Source organism: Sorex fumeus, unplaced genomic scaffold, assembly GCF_029834395.1.
Source record: "Sorex fumeus unplaced genomic scaffold, SorFum_2.1 ptg000131l, whole genome shotgun sequence".
In the NCBI taxonomy this organism is placed as follows: Eukaryota; Metazoa; Chordata; class Mammalia; order Eulipotyphla; family Soricidae; genus Sorex; species Sorex fumeus.
The window spans coordinates 32,152,171-32,173,801 of NW_026606188.1; the positions used below are offsets into that span (position 1 = coordinate 32,152,171).

The following is a 21,631-nucleotide window of genomic DNA, read 5'->3' on the forward strand; positions in this document are numbered from 1 at the left end:
ATTTGAAAATTTGAGAATCCCAGGCAACAAATATAGTCAAACTTCAATTTCTCTATTTCAAAACTCTTTGAAAAAAAAAAAGCAATGGAGATTTCACCATAAATCAGCTAAAATATTTCTCAATTGTATAAAACGTAGAACTTATTTTCAGAGGTAGAATTAAAAAATATAGGCTTACTCTGCAACTGACCTTGAGTTAAGAGAATGCTGGAAATCAGCTGCTGACATTTGGTTCCATCTTCTCCATCCCCCCCCCCTCTTGTTACATCATATTGAAATAAAGCAACTGGGGGAAAAATCAAATTGCCATGGAAATATTGCTCTTTATTCTAGTTTACACTTAGCAAAAATTTCACCAGCAGTGCAGCAGTGTAAAATTCAGACTATGGTAAATATATAAGTATCCTGAAAAATACCAGTTATTAATTGAAAACATTTCTATTTAAATTATAAGAATGAAATATACATTAAGAAAGGCAAAGAAAAAAATACTCTTTCCATAACTTAATTTTCACACAACCGTTTACCACGAGCATTTTACAAATTGTAGAATAACAATTTTTTTTTTAGCAATAAAACCACCCAATTACTACCTCATAGTCGCACGAAGTTCCAAGAACAAAACATGCATAGCCTCCCTGAGGAAAAAAAATTGATAACAGGAGAGTAATTTGTTATTTCCTTACCTCGAGTGCAGAGGATTGCAAAGGTTTCTTTGCTTGCAGTTTGGTCACCATAAAACGGAAGGGGCGTCTCGCTGGCTCATGTGCCCCCACCCCCGCCCTGTTGTGTTTTTGCCCCCCCTAAGCCCAGCAGAGTGCATCCAGCCTATCTCGGTCTGGACACCGGTAACCTGCAAAAATGCCGCCCGCAAAGTGAGCGCCTGCAGCTGGGGACCGTCCCGGGTGATCGCCCCTCCCTTCGGTGACGCTACCACTTCCTGTTCCATTAAAAGGTGCTTCCCAAGAAGCTCGGTTTTGTAGTTTCCTGCTCAAAACCCCCAAACTCCCAAAGCCTAGCCTCTTTTCCATTTCTTTCCCCAATTGAACAACTTTTAATCAGTCGCGTAACGTACATCTGCCCAGACTTGGACACCGTCCCCCCTCCCCACCGCGTGGGCTCCGGATGCAGCGTTCCGAGATCGCCAATGGGAGCGCGGGGCCCTGCATTCCCGGCGCCCGGGACGCGTGCGAGTCTCCCGCACTTCCCTGCAACGCACAGTGAAGGACTCCTAGAGCTCCGGGTGGATCAGGATAGTTGGGGAAGCCACGCGTGAATCAAACCCACATGCAACCACCGTCTCAGATGAGGTCCCTCGATCGGGCGGCAGATTTCTTAGAACGACATTGATTGATTGCCTTCTGCGTACGAAAAGGATCGGACGCGATTTGGGGTGGGTTGAGGCGGGGGCGTGGCTTAGGATTGGGTGCCTGCACACTTCTAGCAAAATCATCCTTTGCCTTTTCTGCACCCAAGCGACTCGACCACACGCTGCCTTCTAGATGGACCACTGCTTCCCCCACAAATGCAGAGATTCAAAGCGGATGATGGGGAGGAAATGGCGAAAGGGCCGGCGCTGGGAGCCAGTGCATCCGGGGACGACGGTGGTAGGCGGGCGCGATAGGCTTGAGCAGGACCGCCCGCTCTCAGCCCGCCCATCCGAGACATTTCCTTTCTGAATCGCGGTGGCCCGAATCCTCCGGGTGCCACTGTACAGCTCCTGGGGCCGCACCGCAGCCTCCTGCGGCGGGAGCCCACCTGAGCCGGCGCCGCAAGCCCCGCCCCCGGCGCCGCAAGCCCCGCCCCGGCCCCTATAGCCCCGCCCTGGTCCCGCCGGCCCCGCCCCGCCCCGAGGCCCCGCCCCGCCGCTGCTCTTTCCGTCACTGGACGCGTAGAGCGGCCCGGGCCGGAAGTCGGCGAGTTCCCGTGTGTGTGTCTGGGTCTGTCGGCGGCTCGAGGCTGCGCGCGGTAGGGGAGATCGCCCGGGATTCCCGCCGGAGGCGTCACCTCTGTCACTCCCATCTCCTCCGCGAGCCGCTTCTCCAGGGGAGTCAGACCCGGCCCTTCGCCGGGCAGAGAAGATGCTGCCCCTGTCCATCAAGGACGATGAATACAAACCACCCAAGTTCAATCTGTTCGGCAAGATCTCGGGCTGGTTTAGGTGCGGGGCGCTCGGCTGTGGGGGGCGGGCGGGCGGGGAAGGGAGAAGGCCCCGACCTCGGGCAGCGAGCGTGGCGGGCGCCTCCCCCGTCCGTCCCGAAATGTGGCGGTGGGTGGGGAGGGCTCGGAAGGGGGTGGCCGCCGGTCCCGGCGCGCTGCCACCCGGCTTGACTCGCCCGGCTCTCCCCCGCCCGTGCCCCGTTCTAGGTCTATTCTGTCGGACAAGACATCCAGGAACCTGTTCTTCTTCCTGTGCCTGAACCTCTCTTTCGCTTTCGTGGAACTCCTCTACGGCATCTGGAGCAACTGGTAAGCCCCAGTGGGGGCCGGGGCTGGGCGGAAGCGCAGGGCGGCGGGAGCCCGAGCACTGTTTGCCTAGTGCCACGTCGCTCCTCTCCCGCAGCAGTTTGCTGCTGCTGGATTGCATTTTCGGGGCCGCACCGGTCGGTCCGGCTGGATCGCGGGTCCGTCCGTCCTGTGCAGCCGGGCTCCAGCTCTGGGTCCCCGCCCCACCCACGGAGTCTGAGCCCAGCGACGAGACGAGTCCCCTCCGCATTTGACAGGTGCAGGAAGAGGCTGTCCGCCCCTCGCGCGCCTCGTCAATCACTCGTTTGGCCCAGTTTCTGGCAGTGGGCTGGAATTGGGAGGGACCCGGTTCGTGGCTCTGGTTGGGAGAGTGGACCTTGCAGGGGGAGGCGGGGGGTTGGAAGGTAGGAAGGGGGAGTGGCATTTGGGTTCCTGTTCTGAGAAGGAATTTCTGAGATGTTCTACTTTTGTTGCTGGGTCTTGGGATAGATGTTCCTGGGTCGCGGAATAAGGAAGAGGCATCATCGAGAGAAATGTGTGTAGCGTGGCCTTCTTCTCATTCATTCCATGCTGGAGCAACCGCATGATTTTTCCTGTGATCCTGGCTTCGGTTTTGGAAATCCCCTCGTAATATTTTTCTTGAAGGTTGCATCGACTTGTGGGGGTCAACATTGTTGTTTGCAATTGTCTTGGGGGGGGGGCTGAACCAGAGGAACCCTGGGAAAAAGACACTCTTAAACGGACAGTGGCTTTGGAACGGTGAAAGGCCTCTCGTAAAATTGTTTTAACAATAAGATCACATTTCTAGGTGTAGTGACTATTCTTTAAGTCTCATATCCACCTGAGAAGCTGATAAAAACAAAAACTTAAGTGTGTTTTTGGGGTCTCTTGAAATAGAAATGTAAAGATTATGGACCTATGTCATTCATTCTTTCTATTCTACTAAATATATGAAATCTCTACTTTAAAGTCAGTTTTTAGCGACAGTTGCTGTCCTGGATTGTAACTGAGATTTAACAATCACATTGGATAACATCCGTTTTTATGCCATACACTTAATCACTTAAGTGATTCTGAGCACACGCAATGCCATACACATTTGCATGAAAAATAAGATTTTTCCATTCAAAATCAGTTCAATTTTATCAAAAAATACTCAATATATTATGAAAGTAGTTGATTTAGTTACCAGTTGGATAAAAAAGTATACTGAAAAATAGAAACCTTGGCATATATATGTATATTAGCAAAGCAGACATATGAAACTTATGCCAAATAGGATAATTTTTTAATCCCATAATATTAGCATCCTTCAATGCATGGCACATATTAAGAACACTAGGCTATAGTGTGTTGGAATAAACATAATTTATTACAATTATATTTATAGTATATCTTACATTTTTCTCCTTCGAAATTATGCCATATTTTGGTATATGTACTGATTGTTTCAAGTCTGTCTTGGTTTCCAGGTGTATTATATTACAGTTACTTTATACATTTTGTAATTCATTATATTTTACTAAGGCTTTCCATTGCATGAATTACATGATGAAATATCTTATTTAAAAAATTTATATTTGAATTATGGGCTACTTACTTCATAAAAAGTTTGGCATATAGTAATTCTTTTGACATAGGGAGATTTGTTGAGGAAATTAAAGCTATTGTTTTCCAAGCCATTTGTCAATCTGCATCAGTCCATAAGGAAAATGAGTATCTTTGTTTTCTGCCCTTAGATGTCTTGTTCTTCTGACTTGAGGCTCTCTTCTCTTCTGGCTTACTTTCTCTCATTGTATGATGTCATCTTTCAGATTTGAAATCTAGTTTTGAAGTAGCATCTGTCATACCTAGATCAATTAGTCTGTATTCATCTTATATTCACCTCCATATGCACAGTCACTTATTTCCCAGCATTAATTTCTTTTCTTGGGTTGGGAATAGAGTGTGTCTCTGTTGAAGCTGTTACAGATTTAGAAATTGCTTGAGGCTGTGTCATAGATAGGCATCACATATTTAGTTTTCTTTCTTGACTGAGCAACAATATCTTGGTAATGATGGACTGTCTGTTCCTGAAGACTCATTTTAATGAATTTGTTATCAAAACTTGTTTGTGATAGTCATTGCTTTGTCTGTTTTTATTCCGTAAAATTGTTTTAAGACATGGTAGACATGAAAAATAAAGAATCCCCGTCCCCTCCCTCCGTCCCTCCCTCCCTCCCTCCCTCCCTCCCTCCCTCCCTCCCTTCCTTCCTTCCTTCCTTCCTTCCTTCCTTCCTTCCTTCCTTCCTTCCTTCTCCCCTCTCTCTCTTTCTCCCTTTCTTCCTTTGTGTGTGTGTTTGGGTGACACCCAGTGATGTTAATGACTTACTTTTGACTCTGCTCTCAGAAATCACTCATGGTGGTGCTCAGGGAACCATATGGGATGCCCAGGCTCAAATCCAGGCTAATGGCATGCAAGGCAAATGCCCTATTCACTGTACTATCACTCTGGCCCCTCAGGAATCTTTTCTTTTATAGTATTATAGATGGTAAACGTATCTTTCTTCACAGATAATGCTTCATAGTGGTTGTGTATAGCTATGCAGATGTTCTTGTTGAAAGTTCTGGTTTTTTTTTTGCTTTGTTGGGTTTTGGACCATATCATACAGTGCCTGTCTTTGTGTGAGGACTATGGTGCAGGGAATGAGCCCTAGCTGCTGCTTGCAAAGCATGTGCTTAGCCATTTGAACTATCTTTCCTGCTCCAGAGCCTTCATTTTAAAGGAAGAATGTAGTTATAAACTGTAGTAAGATAAACTAAACAGAGAATTTTTACCTTTATGCGAAAATGTAAACGTTATTGGAACAGTCATCTTTTGTGTCTTCTTTAGGTACCTTGATACTTGGAAATGGAGAGGGAGAGAGGGAGGAGAGAGAGGAGAGAAACTTTTTTTATCTTCCAAGTTCCTTCTTCCCCCATAGCATGGCACCATGATTTTTTGTTAGTGTTCTCAGTGTACTTTGTGTTACACTGCATTTTTTTTTTGCTCTTTTATACTGCATTTATTTCACAGATAGAAAATTAAATTTCCCTGAAATTTACTTTAAGGGTGTTGAAATCATTTCCCCCTTTGGCATCGAAGAGATTCATCAAACTCTAAAGGTCTCTAAATGTCTTTGTACTAGCAAAGAAAATGCTTGTTTAAGAAATGTTTTTGGGTGTAATAGTCACTGATTTGATTCTACTGCTGAAAGCAATTTCTTGCGTATAAAACAATTGCTCTATTAGTCACATTTTTTCTTATTGAATTATAATTTTTATATTTAAATTTTATAAAATTGGTACATTAGCTTTTTTAAATTAATATCTCCTTCCTTAAAGCTGCTGTATTTGCAGCTTATGGTGAAGCAATGTAGATAAACATTCCATTGTGTTGAAAATTTTTCTGAATTACTGAGATAATACTGGTTTGCACATTGTGTGTTTTAGAATGCCCAAATGTGTTCAGATGTGTGTTATTTTTCCATACCTCCCACCAAAGCACCACCACTGCTCTCCACCGCAGTCCACTGAGCTCCCTCCACTCTTACTTCTTTTTTTTTTCCTTCTTTTTGGGTCACACCCGGCGATGCTCAGGGATTACTCCTGGCTTTGCACTTAGGAATTACTCCTGGCGGTGCTCAGGGACCATATGGGATGCTGGGAATCGAACCTGGGTTAGCCGCGTGCAAGGCAAATGCCCTATCTGCTGTGCTATCGCTCCAACCCCTTCAATCTTATTTCTATCTCACTTCTCTGGTAACCTCGCTTCTAGGGTTTGCTATGGGTTTATATTGTTCTTTGGAGTTGCTTCTTTATATGACACATATGAACAAAATTTTTCAGTATTTTTTCCTTATTATTATTTATAGTTTTGAGTTTTGTGTCTCACCCAACGGTGCTCAGGTCTTAATTCTGGTTCTGTTCTTAGGAATCACTCCTGGAAGAGCTGGGGGGCCATGTGGGATACGGGAATCCAACCAGGGTCAGCCCAGTGGAAAGCAAAAGCCCTACCCTCTGTACTATCTCCCCAGACCCCTCTTTCTACTTAAAAAAAAAAAAACACCAGCTTTTACTTTTATTATAATTTAGGTAACCTGGTTGTAGTAGTGTTAGATAACATTTATATTTGGTTTTGGTAGGGGGTGGGTGGGGGGGCACACCAGTACTGCTCAGGGATTCCTCCTGCCGCCTCTGCACTGTCTTAGATGAAACTCTGGTCAGCCACTCCAAGGCTTACCACTGTGCTGTCACTTTTGTCAACATTTTTGTCAACATTTATGGTTTTGATGTCCAGAGTTATTGTACTTTTACGCTGAGCTCAATCCCCTCCAGAAATTTCCACATTGTCACAAATGACAGGATCTCATTTTTTCCCCAATGACTTGTTTGTAGTATTCTGTTGAATATATGTACTGATCTTCTTTATCTAATCATTTGTCCTTAGGTATTTGGGCTGTTTTTCATATTTCAGCTATTGAATTAGTGTTTCAGTGAACACAGCAGCGCAGGTACCTTTTCACCTTGGTGTTTTGTTGGTGGGAGTGTAAAGCATGCACTTGACCTACCCCTTGGATTTAGATTCTTTAGGAAGATACCTTGGAGTTGAATTGTTGGATCGTATGGAAGACATACTTGTAGATTTTAATACTTTAAGGAACTGCTTTACTGCTTTCCCTGGAAATTGCAATAGTTTCCATTGCCCCCAACTGTGTACAAGGATTAATGTGAGAATTTTTTAGAGGGAGCATGGAGTTTGGCCCAGGCCTGGCAGCTGTCAGGCATCAGCGCTCAAGCGAGCTGGGGCCTCTTCAGAGTGAAGCTTGTGCATGCCCCAGTGAATTCTCTGTCTCTAGCCCCTGAGACATTTTTTTAAAAGTATTTTTTCTGTGTGCCTATGTTTTTATTTTATTTTTTAAGTTTGGGCCTCACTGGTGGTCAAGTCTTCTCCTGGCTCTGCACTCAGGAATCGTTTCTACTGAGGACTGGGAGATGATAGGGATGCTGAGGATCAAGCCTGGGTCGGCCGTGTGCACGGCAAGCACCTGCCCTCGATACTGTCTTTCTGACCCTGTTCCTATCATTTTAACAACTTCAGCAAATGTCAGGACTCTTAGAATTTTCTGATCTCCTGTTAGTAAATTAGATAGTTAATATTTTCTTCATTCATTTTGTGAAGATCTATCTTGATGCTTGCCTATCTTCAACTTTGCTTTCCAATTTCTGCTCTCATTTCTTTCCGTATTTTCTCGATTGTTTCTTTCATGTCCTCCTTTAGTTTACTGGATATCTGTCCTACTGTTTCATTGAGTTCATTGAACATCTTCATTACTTCATATCTGAATTCTTTCCCAGAGAGCTCCCTTAAGTGAGTAACACCTAATAAGGCTTCTGGACTCTTTTCATCGTCCTCTCCTCATGGTGGGGATTTGCGTTGTTTTTTGATGTTGGTGTGGTGGTATGGAGACAGATGTTTCACGAGGTTGCTGGGTATAAGTAATTTATGTGCAGCCCGTGAAATTCCCCAGGGCAAAAATTCGGCCATGCCCACTTCTGCAGAGGCCACGCCCCTGTGAGTACCTGGTGTGTGTGTGGGGGTACAACCTGGGAGGAGAAGAAAACCAGGCACGGGTTTGGGAGGAACAGGAAGAGGCTCAGGGATAGTGGGTGGGTGGCCCAGGGTCCTGGAGGACGCCTGGGGCGCGTATGGAGGGCGAGGAGGGAAGCGAAGTCCTGGGTTTGAATCGCCTATCTTCAATTTTGAATTTTAGTTTAACGATACTATAAACATACCATTGACTTAGGTACTAATGGACCTTGAAGTATTTTTTTATGGTCAATCTGCACAAATATAAAAAAGGAGTTCAATGGGTTTCATGGCTCCTGTATCCAAACAATATGTATCAATATGTGACCTGTTTTATTTCATCTGCATACTGTTCGGGCTTTCTGCCCAGTTGTATTTGTCCAGTGGTACCTGTGCAATAGCTTTTGGATTTTTTAATGCAGGTATGATTTCTTTCCTCAACTCTATTCACTCTCCTGATAAGTCATTTGGAAGAATTCTTCATCATTGAAACCATTACTATATTTTTCTGTTTGTTTCTAAGCATTTACATTTGGTTCTTTTAAAAACATTTTCTATTATTCTCTGCTGGGCTGGAGCGATAGGGCGTTTGGGCGTTTGCCTTGCACACAGCCAACATGGCTGACCCGAGTTCAATTCATCCGCCCCTCTCAGAGAGCCCAGCAAGCTACTCAGAGTATCTCGCCCGCACAGCAGAGCCTGGCAAGCTACCCGTGAGTATTCGATATGCCAAACACAGTAACAACAAAGTCTCACAGTGGAGACGTTACTGGGCCCGCTCGAGAAAATCGATAAACAACGGGAGGATAGTGTCAGTGTCAGTGTCTCTGCTAAAATTTCCTATTGATTCATGAATTTTGCCCATTTTTTCCCTTTGAAAAAAATTTACTAATTACAGTTATGATTCTAATATCAAGACCAGTATTTTGGCCTAGCTGTATTTGTAAAGACTTATTTTTCCTGGTAGGGCGTTCGCCTTACACGCGGCCAACATGGCCGACCCGAGTTCGATTCCTCCGCCCCTCTCGGAGAGCCCGGCAAGCTACCGAGAGTATTCGATATGCCAGACACAGTAACAACAAAGTCTCCAATGGAGACGTTACTGGGCCCGCTCGAGCAAATCGACGATCAACGGGAGGGCCTTTACCTTTTACCTTTTTTATTTTTCCTGCTGTCTTTTGTGTCTTGATTTTTTTTAAAAAAATCTAAGGCTGGGGGTTTTAAAGTATAAGACTATAAGATTTATTATGACTTAGAAGTGGGTATGATGCCTGTTCTAGTCAGCCGTTAGCTGCTGAGGCCTTTTGTTTTCAGTATTTTCTAATTGCATGTATGACAGAAGCTCTATATGTTTGTGAAACCCTGTGTCTGCCTCCATCCTCCTCTGGTGAAGGCTGCTGCCGCTTACTCAGTCTGAGGATTGTCAGTGGAGGTAGAAGGGAGTTCATTCCCTTCAAGTAGCCCCAATCTTAGTTCCTGTGGACCTGGGCTTTGGAGATATTTCCTCCCCCACCAAACTGTTACCCCTCAATCTATGCAAAATTGATAGTGTTGGATGATGCTGAGTTTTCTCTTTTCCTGCTTATTGTAAAAGAACATCTAACTTTGTGTTGGTGCAGGATCCTATCCTGGTAGAATTGCATGCTTCCCCATGTGCATTTATTTGTCTTAGTGGTTATTGGAGCATGTATAATATGAATTTTTAACTTCCCACAAATAATATTTCAGTTCCTGTGAAGCATAAGCAACGCACAATATAGTACACTTCTATTTCCCTCTTGTCCTCTGTACTATTATTGTTGTAGATTTCATTTTCTTGTTATAAATTCCACAACGCAGTATTTGTTTTTGCTTTATACCAGAGGCTAGCAAGCCTTTTCATTAAATAGGAGATAGTAAATATTTAGGTTTTAAGGGCCATTTAATCTGTCACAGCTTCTCTGATCTGCTGTAGCACAGAAATGGTCTCATAGACAGTATATAATTTAACATAATTGTGTTTCAATACAACTTAATTTACAGAAATGGACTGTGGTCCAGACTTGGCCTGTTGGCCTAGTCTTCTAACCCATAGCTTAAGCAGTCAAGTATCTTTTATTTTTAAAGCTTTAAGATGCAGTTAGCATGCGAATTCACCCATTTTTTGTATGTAACTGAATCCTTTTTAGTATATAGAGTTTTACAACCATAACAATACTTTCAGAGCATTATTTATTTTTTAAAATTTTATTTATTTATAACTTTCCAAGACCCGACCCTTCACCAGTGTACATTTCCCACCACCAGTGTCCCCAGTTTCCCTCCCATCCTTCCTGCAAATATTTCTTATTGCCCCATCCCCAAGGAAACCTTGTTTCTGTAGTCATCACCCTCAAGTTCGTTCATCTTCCCTTTCTTTATCTACCCCAGTTGTATGCAGCTTCATCTTTCCATCTGTATATATTCTGTCACTTAACCGGACATTCCGTTGAATGGAATTATATATAGTGTGTGAGTGGTTTCTTTAAATTAGAGTAATGTTTTCAAGAGTCGTGTTCTACATGTGTCAGATTTTATTTATTGTGATTATCAGATAATCTATGGAGTACTATGGGAGGGTTCTAATTTTTCATGTCCTGATGAGACCGGTGTTAAATGTCCACAAGGTGTCTTTTTGATTATAGCCAGTTTGTGGGTATGATGGTGTTTCTTACAGTTTTGATCTGTTTTTTCCTGGTGTTGTTAATGTTGATTATCTTTTATTGGCCCTTTGTATATATTTTGAGAAATATGTTCATTCATATCCTTTGTTTGAAATATTATGCCCTTTTTTGAAGAACTTTTTTGAAGAATCTAAGAATTCTTCATATATCTGGATACAACCCCTTGTCTGATATATGATTAGCAGATTATTTTCACCCACTTATGTATTGTCTTTTTTATTTCAGTGGGAGTGACCTATAAAGTACAAAAGCTCAAGAAGTTTAGTGATGGGCCAGAGTAATAGCATAGTGAGTAGGGTGCTTGCCATGCATGTAGCCTACATAGGTTCAATACCCAGCTTCCCATATAGTCCCTTGAACCCTACCACTAGTGATCCCTGTGTATACAGTCAGGAGTAAGCCCTGAGTACTACCAGGTGTGGTCCCAAAACAGAAACAAAAGTATAATGGAAACTAATGTTTATTTATATGGATTTTTTTAAGCATTCCCAGACATTCTCCCCCACCAAAAAAAAAAAAAAAATCAAATCATACCAAATAGGAATCGTTTATTTTCAGGTCACAGGAGCAATCAGTTTGAATGCATATTATACATTGAGAAATGGACCTCTATTTTTTCTCCATTAGAACATATATATGGAGGTTTTGGAGCTATAGAGTTGATGTGGATTTTATGTTATAGTTAATTTCACCAAGCCACATCTTTAATTTTTTCCCCATGATTTCTACTAACTTGTGATTAATGTGGGATTTGGTATACTACACAATTTGGTATTCTACACAATTCTGCCACAAGGGAGAATATTTCTGTGTGTTTGCTTAGTTCTTAGTGATTGTTGATGTCTTATATTTTGGTCAAGGCTTTTGCTGAGTAGGAGAGAGTACTTTACTTGATTTCCTCTTGCAAGCTCAGTGTTAAGCAGCCGCTCTGCATCTGAGAGTCAGTGAGTTTTATTTGTGTCAAGAGAAGGAGGTAGTGTTCTGTTCTTCTAACAACAGCAGACCTTTGATCAGAATCAATGGAATAGTGTGGATCCAGGACAGTTTTAGTCTTGCCCAAAGTAACTCCTATCTTATTTTTCAGTATCTCCCTTTCAGAGGCAGCTGATCTTTGCTCATGACCAAAGGTTGGGCAGATTCCCCTTGCCCCTTGCCCAGCAGCAGATAGCTATGTTTCTAGTTCTCATCATAGCAGCTGGGCAAGGGATATTCGGGTTTCCTTCTTAAGACACTTAAGGCTTCCGGGGCTGGAGCGATAGTACAGCAGGTAGGGCGTTTGCCTTGCACGTGGCCGACCCGGGTTCGATTCCCAGCATCCTGTATGGTCCCTGAGCACCGCCAGGAGTAATTCCTGAGTGCAGAGCCAAGGAGGAACCCCTGTGCATCGCCAGGTGTGACCTTAAAAAAAAAAGACATTTAGAGCTATCTTAATACCTTCTTATGTATCATATTTCACTGTTGAAGTTTTGAAAGATTCTGTGAGCAGAGTTTTAGAAAATGGTTACTCTTTGGTTGTTATGGTAATGTGCCAATGTGTTTGTTCTTTTGCAGCTTAGGCTTGATTTCCGACTCTTTTCACATGTTTTTCGATAGCACTGCCATTTTGGCTGGATTGGCAGCATCTGTTATTTCAAAATGGAGAGAAAATGATGCTTTCTCTTATGGGTAAGACTTTTTAACAAGCCTTTTATTAAATAAAAGCAATAGTAAAAAACAAATTGTATATTTTCAAAAATTGAACAAACTGTATAATTTGAATTCTTGAAACTCTTATTCCTAGTTTCTTACACTCATATTTTCAAGAGCACTCACTTTCCTAACTTTATGGGTTACTTTTGCCTGTCTTTGAATAGTATATGATCATAATCTACAATGTGTGTGTGTGGTTTTTTTTTTTCTGTCACTGGGGATCAAGCTCAGGGCTTCCTACTTGCAAGGCCTGTGTTGATCACTGAACTACACCTCGAGCAGAAATCCATAGTTTCTGGTATTTAAGGGTTTCTTTTGTTTGTTTGATTGTTTGTTTATTTTGCTTGCCCAGCTGCTATGATGAGAGAAGACTTCTTAATTTTTTATAAACATTTTGGTTGAGGTTGTTAATTGATATGGGAATTTCTCAACTCCTAACCTTCCCCCCCCCCCACACCAAATGTTTCAGAATATGATGTGATCTTATTTATTTATTTTTTGGGGGAAGTGATTTTTGTTGTTAATTTATTTTAAAACATTATTTCCTAATAGCACTCTGTATTATCTTCTTTAGCTCTGCTTTTATATAGGGTAGACACCACCCTATATAAAAGCAGAGCTAAAGAAGATAATAGTATAGGTATTCTTTTATACTCTTGCTGAATTTGGACAGTTAATCAGATGTTTAAACAATATTTTATGCTGAAGGGAACTACATTGGATGTCTTACTTAAGAGTCTCACTTATGAGTTTAGTTCCCTTTAAAGCAGAATTTGCTTTTTGCCACCTTGGGGAAAGCAGTAGATTTCTCATTTAATGTTTTCTGCCCTCATGCCTTTTTTCTGAGCTCACGGAATATATTGCAATGTTATTTTATTTATGTATAAGTATTATTCAGGACCTCTTTTATACCTTTCCTGCCTCTCTTTCCCAATTCCCTTCTGTCCTGCGTTCTTGGTCATAACTTCCCTGTTTCCTGTCCTCACCGTTCTTCCTTTCCCTTTTAAGTCCTTACCATTTTTTGTTCATCTCTCTTGTTTTCCTGTGCATCGCTATCTTTTCTCTCCTGAACAGCCTTTCTCTCTTGCCATTTTATCTCTGTTACTTGGTCCTGTGGTCATGATCTTTGTCTCTTTCCTTCTACTTTTTCTTCTCTCTTTGCTCTCATTCCCACATCATTTCTTTGACCCTTTTTCTCCTGCTCTCTCCCTTTGACCTTTACCTCTAGGTCTCCTGTGTTTTCTTCCTTTCCCTCTCCTTTCTTAATCTTTTCAACTGTAATTCTTTTTCTTTCCCTTTCTTGGTGTCTCCTTTTTCCCCACTGATTCTTCTTCCATGAACCCTCTCTTTCCTCTGTGGCTTCTCTCTTTAACTCCCTCTTCTGTTCACATATATCCATTCAGACTCACTGTCTCACATCTTTTTTTCTTTCTTTCTTACTATTGCTCACTTTCCACTTCCTCTCCAGCTTTGCTTTTGTCTTCTGCAAGCTCCTTCCTCCCTGCCTCCCTTCCTTCCTCCCTCCCTCCATCCCTCCCTCTCGCCCTCCCTCGCTTACTCACTCACTCTCTACTGGTGCTTGGGGACTTCTTATGGCTTGAGAATCACTCCTAGCAGTGTTCTGAGGCCTCCTGCTTGTAAAACTTTCGCTTCAGCCCATTGAACTGTCTGGTTCACACTCTCCTGTACATACTCTTCTTTTTTTATTGAGTGCCCAGTAAGATGCAACTTCTATTGATGAGTAAGATATCACTTCTTTCTTAGAGGAAATTGTGGTCTGATAGGAAGAAATTCTGTTAAAGTATCATAGTTACTATATATTCTGATATAGAAAGATAGAGAGATAGAAAATCTGTGGCAGAACTTGATTTGGAGTGTAATCAAAATAATGTGGTTATTGTAAAATTGTAAACAGTGAGTTAAGCAACGTTAATTAGACTCTTTTATAGTATAAAGCAGAAATTCTGTATATTGGTAAATCCAAGGTACATAAAAAGAGTGGCTGTGGTGCTGGTCCTGCAGTTAAGGCTCATGCCTTGCACATGACTGATTTGAGTTCAATCCCTGCCATCCCATCTGGGTCCCCCAAGCCCCACAGGAGTGATCCCTGAGCACAGACCCAGAAGTCGTCCCCAAACACCACCAGATGTGGACCTCAACAAAAAAATAGAAAAAAAAAACCCTTAGAATAAAACATTTTTTATGTACTGTAATCAAAATAGTCTTTATTAGATTTTAAAGCATTAAAGAGAATATGTAAAGTTATAATTTGTGTTTAAAAGAATTAGCGCCTCATATATGCGTTACATATCAAAATTCTAGAGAACTGTTTCTCAGTGGGGGCCCCAGGATATTCCAAGGAGCCACAGGGAATCATGGAAATGAAGGGCCTTAGCTTCAGACTAGGGGCCATCAGGTAGGACAGCAGGTTTTCAGGAAGGAAACAGGGTCAGAAAGAGGCCATAGCCCGAAAGGTCTAGAGTATTTTGTTCAATAATTTTTCTGGGCTGCCTATAAAAATTCGCAGTTCTTTATTTCTTATGCTATCATTTCCTATTTGGAATATTTATCTTCCTACTGTAAGATGATTCTTAGGAACAAAACACATTCAGTATCATAGAAGTTTTACTATTCAACTGTAACTAGTTCATATAAAAGAGTAATGTTCTTTCTACTTCTCTTATCCTGCCTTTTTTTTTAACTAGAAAGGAGAGAGTGGGGAATAAATGCTGATGCAACATTTGAAACTAGTAATAATTGCTTTAATAATAAAATGAGTAGTAATAAAACATGAGAGCTGAACATCAAAATGATTAAATAAAGCCTAGGTATGACTCTCCAAAATTCCCCATTCAATATGATCAAAATAGTAGATTGGCTCTGCAGTCTAAGAAATAGGGTGGAGCTGGAGTGACAGTACATCTGATTGGGCAGTTGTCTTGCACGCAGAAAACTGAGGTTCGAGCTCTGACTCCACACAGAATCCCTGAGCACACGGTCACGAGTAAGTCCTGAACACCACTGAGAAATTGGAGGAATCTGAGAGACGACAAAAATTTTTAAGTACATATTTAGAAGTCATTTAGGTATCTTTTGCATTCCTACTTTTTAACTAGCAAGACCAACATAAAAGTATTTATGTTTGGTATGTGGTAGATATATATGTGCCTGGTTAAATACCTACATACATATACTTTTGTTTCTTTTTCTACCCTCTCTGAAGAATCTAGATACCATTATACTTTTATTATACATTATGCATTATATACGGTCACGGTCCTCCCGTTCATCGATTTGCTCGAGCGGGTCCAGTAAAGTCCCCATTGGAGACTTTGTTGTTACTGTGCCTGGCATATCGAATACGTCACGGGGAGCTTGCCAGGCTCTGCCGTGCGGGCGAGATACTCTTGGTAGCTTGCCAGACTCTCCGAGAGGGGCGGAGGAATCGAACTCGGGTAGGCCATGTTGGCCGCTTGTAAGGCAAATGCCCTACCGGTGTGCTATCGCTTCAGCTCGCATTATATACATTATACATTATACAAGAATGAAAACTGAAAAAATTTCTGCCTTTGATCTTGAATTCTAGTGGAACTCAAGACAAAAGTTTTCAATCAGGCATTAGCTGTTTGAGTAAAATGTTGGTTTTAAAAAAAATGAGCTTTTGGCTTAGTGATAGTGCAGGGGGTAGAGCCTTGTGTAAGGCCAACCTAGGTTTGATTCCTGGCACACCATATGGTTTCCTGAGCAGTGCTTGGAATACTTCCAGAGTGCCAGAGCCAGAATTTACCCCTGAGCATGGTGTGACCCCAAAACAAAAACAAAACCTGTTAATCTTTCAGAACAATAACCCTGCGGAAACGTTAGATAAGTTCTTAATGAATGGGTTAAGGAAAACAGGTTGTGATTGCTGTGAATTTAGTGAACATTTTCTTGAGAATAGGGCTGGAACAATAGTACAGCAGGTAGGGTGCTGGCCTTGCATGCAAATGACCTGAGTTCAATTCCCGGAACCACATACGGTACCCCGTGCCCTACCAGGAGAATTCCCAAACGCAGAATCAGGAGTAAGCTCTGAGTACAGTTGGCTGCCCCCCATCCCCCCAAAAACCCTACATTTTTTGACAAGTATTATGTTAACTTCCTTCATATATATGTGTTTGAATATAGAAGTAGCAATATTATTAGTATAAAAGTATTTGGTACAACTTGACAGGCTAACGCCATCAAAACTGGGTAGAACGCATTTTAAAGAGTTTCCTCTCTTATGCTAAAAAACTGTATCTAGAAATTAACATAGAAGACTAGATCAAGCAATATTTTGATGCTCCTAGTATATTGATTTAAAGGACCAGAGTGATTAACTGCTATCATTACCCTTTGAATGATGTTTGAACATGTAAAATTGCCAAGTTAAAGTGCTTTCTAGTGACTTCAACTTAGTCAAATATACCTTATGGAAAAAAATAAAATCTTTCCCCAATGCTTCACACAGGTAGGAAACAGAAAGCTTCAGAAGTCCATGGAGAAAAAGACAGGTATTTTAAATAGTTTAATTAGAAATATGTGAAGCTAAAATTGATTCTAAAAATAGGTCATTGAGAAGTTTTTGCTAAATTTATTAATCTTAGGGGAAACAGTGGTAGAAATATAAATCTCAAGTTGTTTCTGGAGTAATTCAGAAATAATTTTATTTTCCTTCATATCAAAACTGTACTTATTCAGAAATTTGAAATCTGAAAGGCACAGAACAGAGAGCATAAGGAATTCTTATGAGTTGTAACTTACAAGAGTTGTAACTTATAGCTTAGAATAAATTATAAAATACTTCTTTAAAGCCCCCTGTCTTAACATTTTATCTTTAGATTCTTCCTTCTTTACCCACTTTTCTAGTCCTGATCTTCCTTCTCCAGTGGCAGCTTGAGATTTACATTTATGTGAAAGTTCTTTCTAAACCTACTTATTCTAAAAAGGTCTTTTGATTGACTTGTGAAAATTTATGTATTTTATGACATTTTGCTATTAAATGTAATTCATAATTAAATTCATTTCATTTCTGTAACACATAAAATAAGGCATACTATTTTGTAAATACTGGCGTTTTATTGGTCTTTTATAATCATGAAAAATGGCATAGATTATCTGAACATATATAAGTATACGATTTATTAAGAAATAACTTAATAATTCAGTTGTTTACTTTGCTCTCCTTTAGGTATGCTAGAGCAGAAGTTCTGGCTGGCTTTATCAATGGCTTATTTCTGATCTTCACTGCTTTTTTTATTTTCTCAGAAGGAGTTGAGGTATAGTAGATAATGACCAGAATCAGTAACTGATATTTGTCTAATGAAAATTTTTGCTTACTAAAAATAATACAATGGAAGTGTTTGTCATAGTATCATTAAGTATTTATAGAGGACAGTCTGGGATTAAATATTTGTATATTTGTATATAGGAAGTGCATACAAAAATGATTGAACAAATGAAATATGTGTGAAACTAACTACTTGGAATAGAAAACAAATAATGATTTTTTTTAAGTTAGAAAAGTATTGACACTGAAAAATAGAAGTGCAATCTGGGTAGTGCAGTCCCTTGGGAAGAATTCTTTAAATAGAAACCAAGTTTGCCAATAGATGTCTAGTATTTGGTATATATTTTTAAAATTAGAATAGTTAAATCTTGTACTTAAAATGAATGGCATTATTTTAAGATACCAGAGAAGGATGGTTTTTATTTTAGAAGACATATGCTTTTAAATACTTACTTTGAATATTAGGGGTGACCTTTTCTGTAGTATATGAGCACTATTTATTTATCTTAAGTATGTTGGAAGATACTTTTGAAATAATTGCGAAAATGACAAAAACCAAAATTCAAATTGCTTTTGTCTTAACCAGAAATTATTCATTGCTATTTGTGTTATGTGTTTTCTAGAGAGCATTAGCTCCTCCAGACGTACACCATGAAAGATTGCTTCTTGTTTCAATTCTTGGGTTTGTGGTAAACCTCATAGGAATATTTGTTTTCCAGCATGGAGGTCATGGACATTCTCATAGCTCTGGTATGATGGTTAGAACCCTTTGATTTTTTTCATTTTTTGGTTTCTGTCATGATTACTCACTTTTGAAACTGATCATTTTAAAAGTTAAATTCGAGTTTTAATAGCAAAACTGTCAGTAGACTCTTATTAATGTCCCTCGTCCACCTTCTTCTCCGTGTCATTCCCTCTGAGTGCCTTCAGAGAATCAGACACACTTTCAGGCTGTCACGTGGCTCCTTCCGGACCTTTGTGATTCATCTGTGTAGTATTCATTCATATAAAATATGCAGTATCAAAGCAACAAAAACAAATCTAATTACTAAAAATTACAGTGTTACATGGACATGAAATAGACTACACAGTGTCTCTCAGAACCTTTCTTTTGTATACCTTCTCTTGCAAACAGACACATAAAACTCCATAGCATTGTATACTCTTGATTTATTTAGTGTCTGATACATAGACCTCAATCTGTTCCACTTTTTCGTGTTTCTGTGTGAAGCATGTTGTTGTCAGCACATGAAAGTATCTTTCTAAAGCTGGCCTGTCCTACTATCCTGTGCTATAGCCACCTGTCACATGTGACTAAATTGGAATTAAACTTTAGTTACTTAGTTACACTAGAGACATTTCAAGTGCTTAGGATCAAATATTGGACCTATTTTCCATACTGGAGAGCACCCCTAGAGTTACTTCCATCATCTTGGAAGTTATTTGAATTACAATGGGCTAGAATTGGAGTAGAATTCCTGGAAAACAGGATATATAGTTTTTAGTTTCATAGACAATAGCAAATTTCCTTCAAATAACTTATTCACTGTACACTGTCCTCCCGTTGTTCATCGATTTGCTTGAGTGGGCCCAGTAATGTCTCCGTTCGTCCCTGTCACGTGCTAGTGTAGCCCAATGACATATTGAGGGCTCTTTCAGGGTCAGGGGAATGAGGACCATCATTGTTACTGTTTTGGGCATATCAAGTGCGCCACGGGGAGCTTGCCAGGCTCTGCCGTGTGGGTGGAATACTCTCGGTAGCTTGCCGGGCTCTCCGAGAGGGATGGAGGCTTTGGGGGCAGCCTCTAATCACCTTTTACAGGTGTTCCTAGTCAGGCATTTATGCGGGCATGATACTCTCAGTAGCCTGCCAGGTTCTCTGAGAACAAGAATTAGAGAATAAGAGGTCGCACGGCCGCGAATTCCGGGAGCTTGGCTGTGTAGCCTCTGGATCCTGCTGTTGATGGAGTTATACAGCAGTTGGTGAGTGTAACTGTCTAGCTACTCGAAGGTGGGGGATCTGGGTGGAGGAGGCCCAGTCCCGATCTGAGCAGGCTTGGAGATCTCAGTCCTGGGTCCTGCACACCTGGGTTCCTCTGCCGGTTCCTTCATGCGTGAGGCTCGTCCAAGTGTGTGGAGAGTGGTCTCAGCATGGCTTTGTCTGGGTCCCTGAGGTCTTCAGCTGCCAGGGCTCTGCTCAGGACGGAGAGGGAAACTCAACCCGCCCTCCTCCAAGGGGCCCCAGTGAGGACAGCCACGCATGGGGGCAGGAGACTTGGCCTTGTTCTCTTCATGGGAGCTTGGTTGTATAGTCTCTGGATCCTGGCTGTTAATTCACATTTACCCCAATAATAAATGCAGTACTAATTTTCTTCTTACTATAGGTTATTGAATATTAGTGACTGAAAACATTTTGCTAATACTTTGAAAAAGATGTCTCATTTTATTTTCTATGTCAATTAGTAATGACGTTGAAAATTTTTCTGTATGTTAAATCATTCAAGTTTTTCTTCTTTTGGTGTTTGTTCATTTTTTGAAGAGCTGTATTTTTTTTTTGCTGTCTTTTTATTAATCAATTTATAAATGTTTTTAAATGTATTTCTTTTTTTATTTCTTTTTGTGTCACACCCAGCAATGCACAGGGGTTACTCCTGTCTTTGCATTCAGAATTATTCCTGGCAGTGCTTGGGGGATCATATGGGATGCTGGGAATCAAACCTGGGTTGGCCACAGGCAAGGCAAATGCCCTACCTGCTGTACTATACTCTAACCCCTAAATGTATTTCTTAACTGATTCTTTGTATTATGTTAGCTTTTTCCAGTATATAACTTGTCTTTAATTTTTATATATGGGAGTTTTAATTTGGGGATAATCTTATTTTTTTGCATTAGATTTTTTTTCTGGTATGCTTTTAAGAAGTTTTTGCTTTAAGAAGTTTCCTCTGCCTGAGTCATAAATATATTCATGTGTACATAAGTGTATTTGTTTATATTTTAATAGAGGTGTGCCTCACTATATGAAACTAGAAATTTCCTGTTGATCCAGTTTCATTGTCTATATTCTCAATCCGAAACTGTTAATGTGTATTTACTAATATGGAAATTAAAAAAATAATGTTTGACAAAAATGCCATCTACTAAACCAACCAAATAGGAATATTCTGCTTTTGAATAGTGGGGGGAACTGTTACCATTATGGTTTTAATTTGCTGTTTCTTATCCTTTTTGACCCTTCACTTAATTTATTGTAACTTATTATTTTACTGATGAGGTTAATATGACTGGGCTTTTTTTTTTTTAAGTGTAAATGATTTCCCAAGTACTACTTTTGGGGAATAGGATGGGAAGGGAGGCACTCTCAAGCAACGCTCAGTTAGCCAGTCTGGCCAAATGGTTCAATGCTTGGGCCTAGCAGTGTGGCACTGGTACTGGACTGTGATATCAGGGCATCAAGGCCACCCTGGCAGTGCTCAGGACCTGGGCATTAGCTGTTTTAGTACTTAGGGCCCTCCAGAGCTACAACTAATGGTGCTCAGCAGAGAACATGGTGCCAGGAAGTGGATTAGGGTGTGCTGGAGATCAAACATAGGACCCCCGGAAGGAAAGCATGACTCCAGGCTGAGAGAATTAACACTCCATATTAAATTTTATTTTGTTTAATTCTCTTAAGAATTTAATTGAAGCTTATTTAGAAAGATGTGAGGGGAGAGAAAGGGTGTGTGTTAAAGAGGATGTTTTGATGCTGTCTTGATGGATGTACCTTTGATATAGGCTTTGAGATTGAACATGTGAATTATTCCGACTTTATTCTTTTCTTTGAATGCTATTATGGCTAGTCTAGATATTGTCCTGCAT

At 40.9% G+C, this 21,631-nt stretch overlaps 1 protein-coding gene across 1 annotated transcript in view; it reads left to right on the forward strand.

The window, feature by feature from the left end:
- Nucleotides 1-1,940: 1,940 nt before the first annotated feature.
- The window catches only part of SLC30A7 (solute carrier family 30 member 7), an 84,452-nt gene continuing 64,761 nt past the window's right edge, over nucleotides 1,941-21,631 (forward strand). The window contains exons 1-5 of the mRNA XM_056139094.1: nucleotides 1,941-2,161; nucleotides 2,368-2,469; nucleotides 12,328-12,441; nucleotides 17,678-17,765; nucleotides 18,400-18,526. Coding sequence (XP_055995069.1) covers nucleotides 2,082-2,161; nucleotides 2,368-2,469; nucleotides 12,328-12,441; nucleotides 17,678-17,765; nucleotides 18,400-18,526 — 511 coding nt within the window. The 5' untranslated portion in view covers nucleotides 1,941-2,081. The remainder of the gene's footprint in view (nucleotides 2,162-2,367; nucleotides 2,470-12,327; nucleotides 12,442-17,677; nucleotides 17,766-18,399; nucleotides 18,527-21,631) is intronic.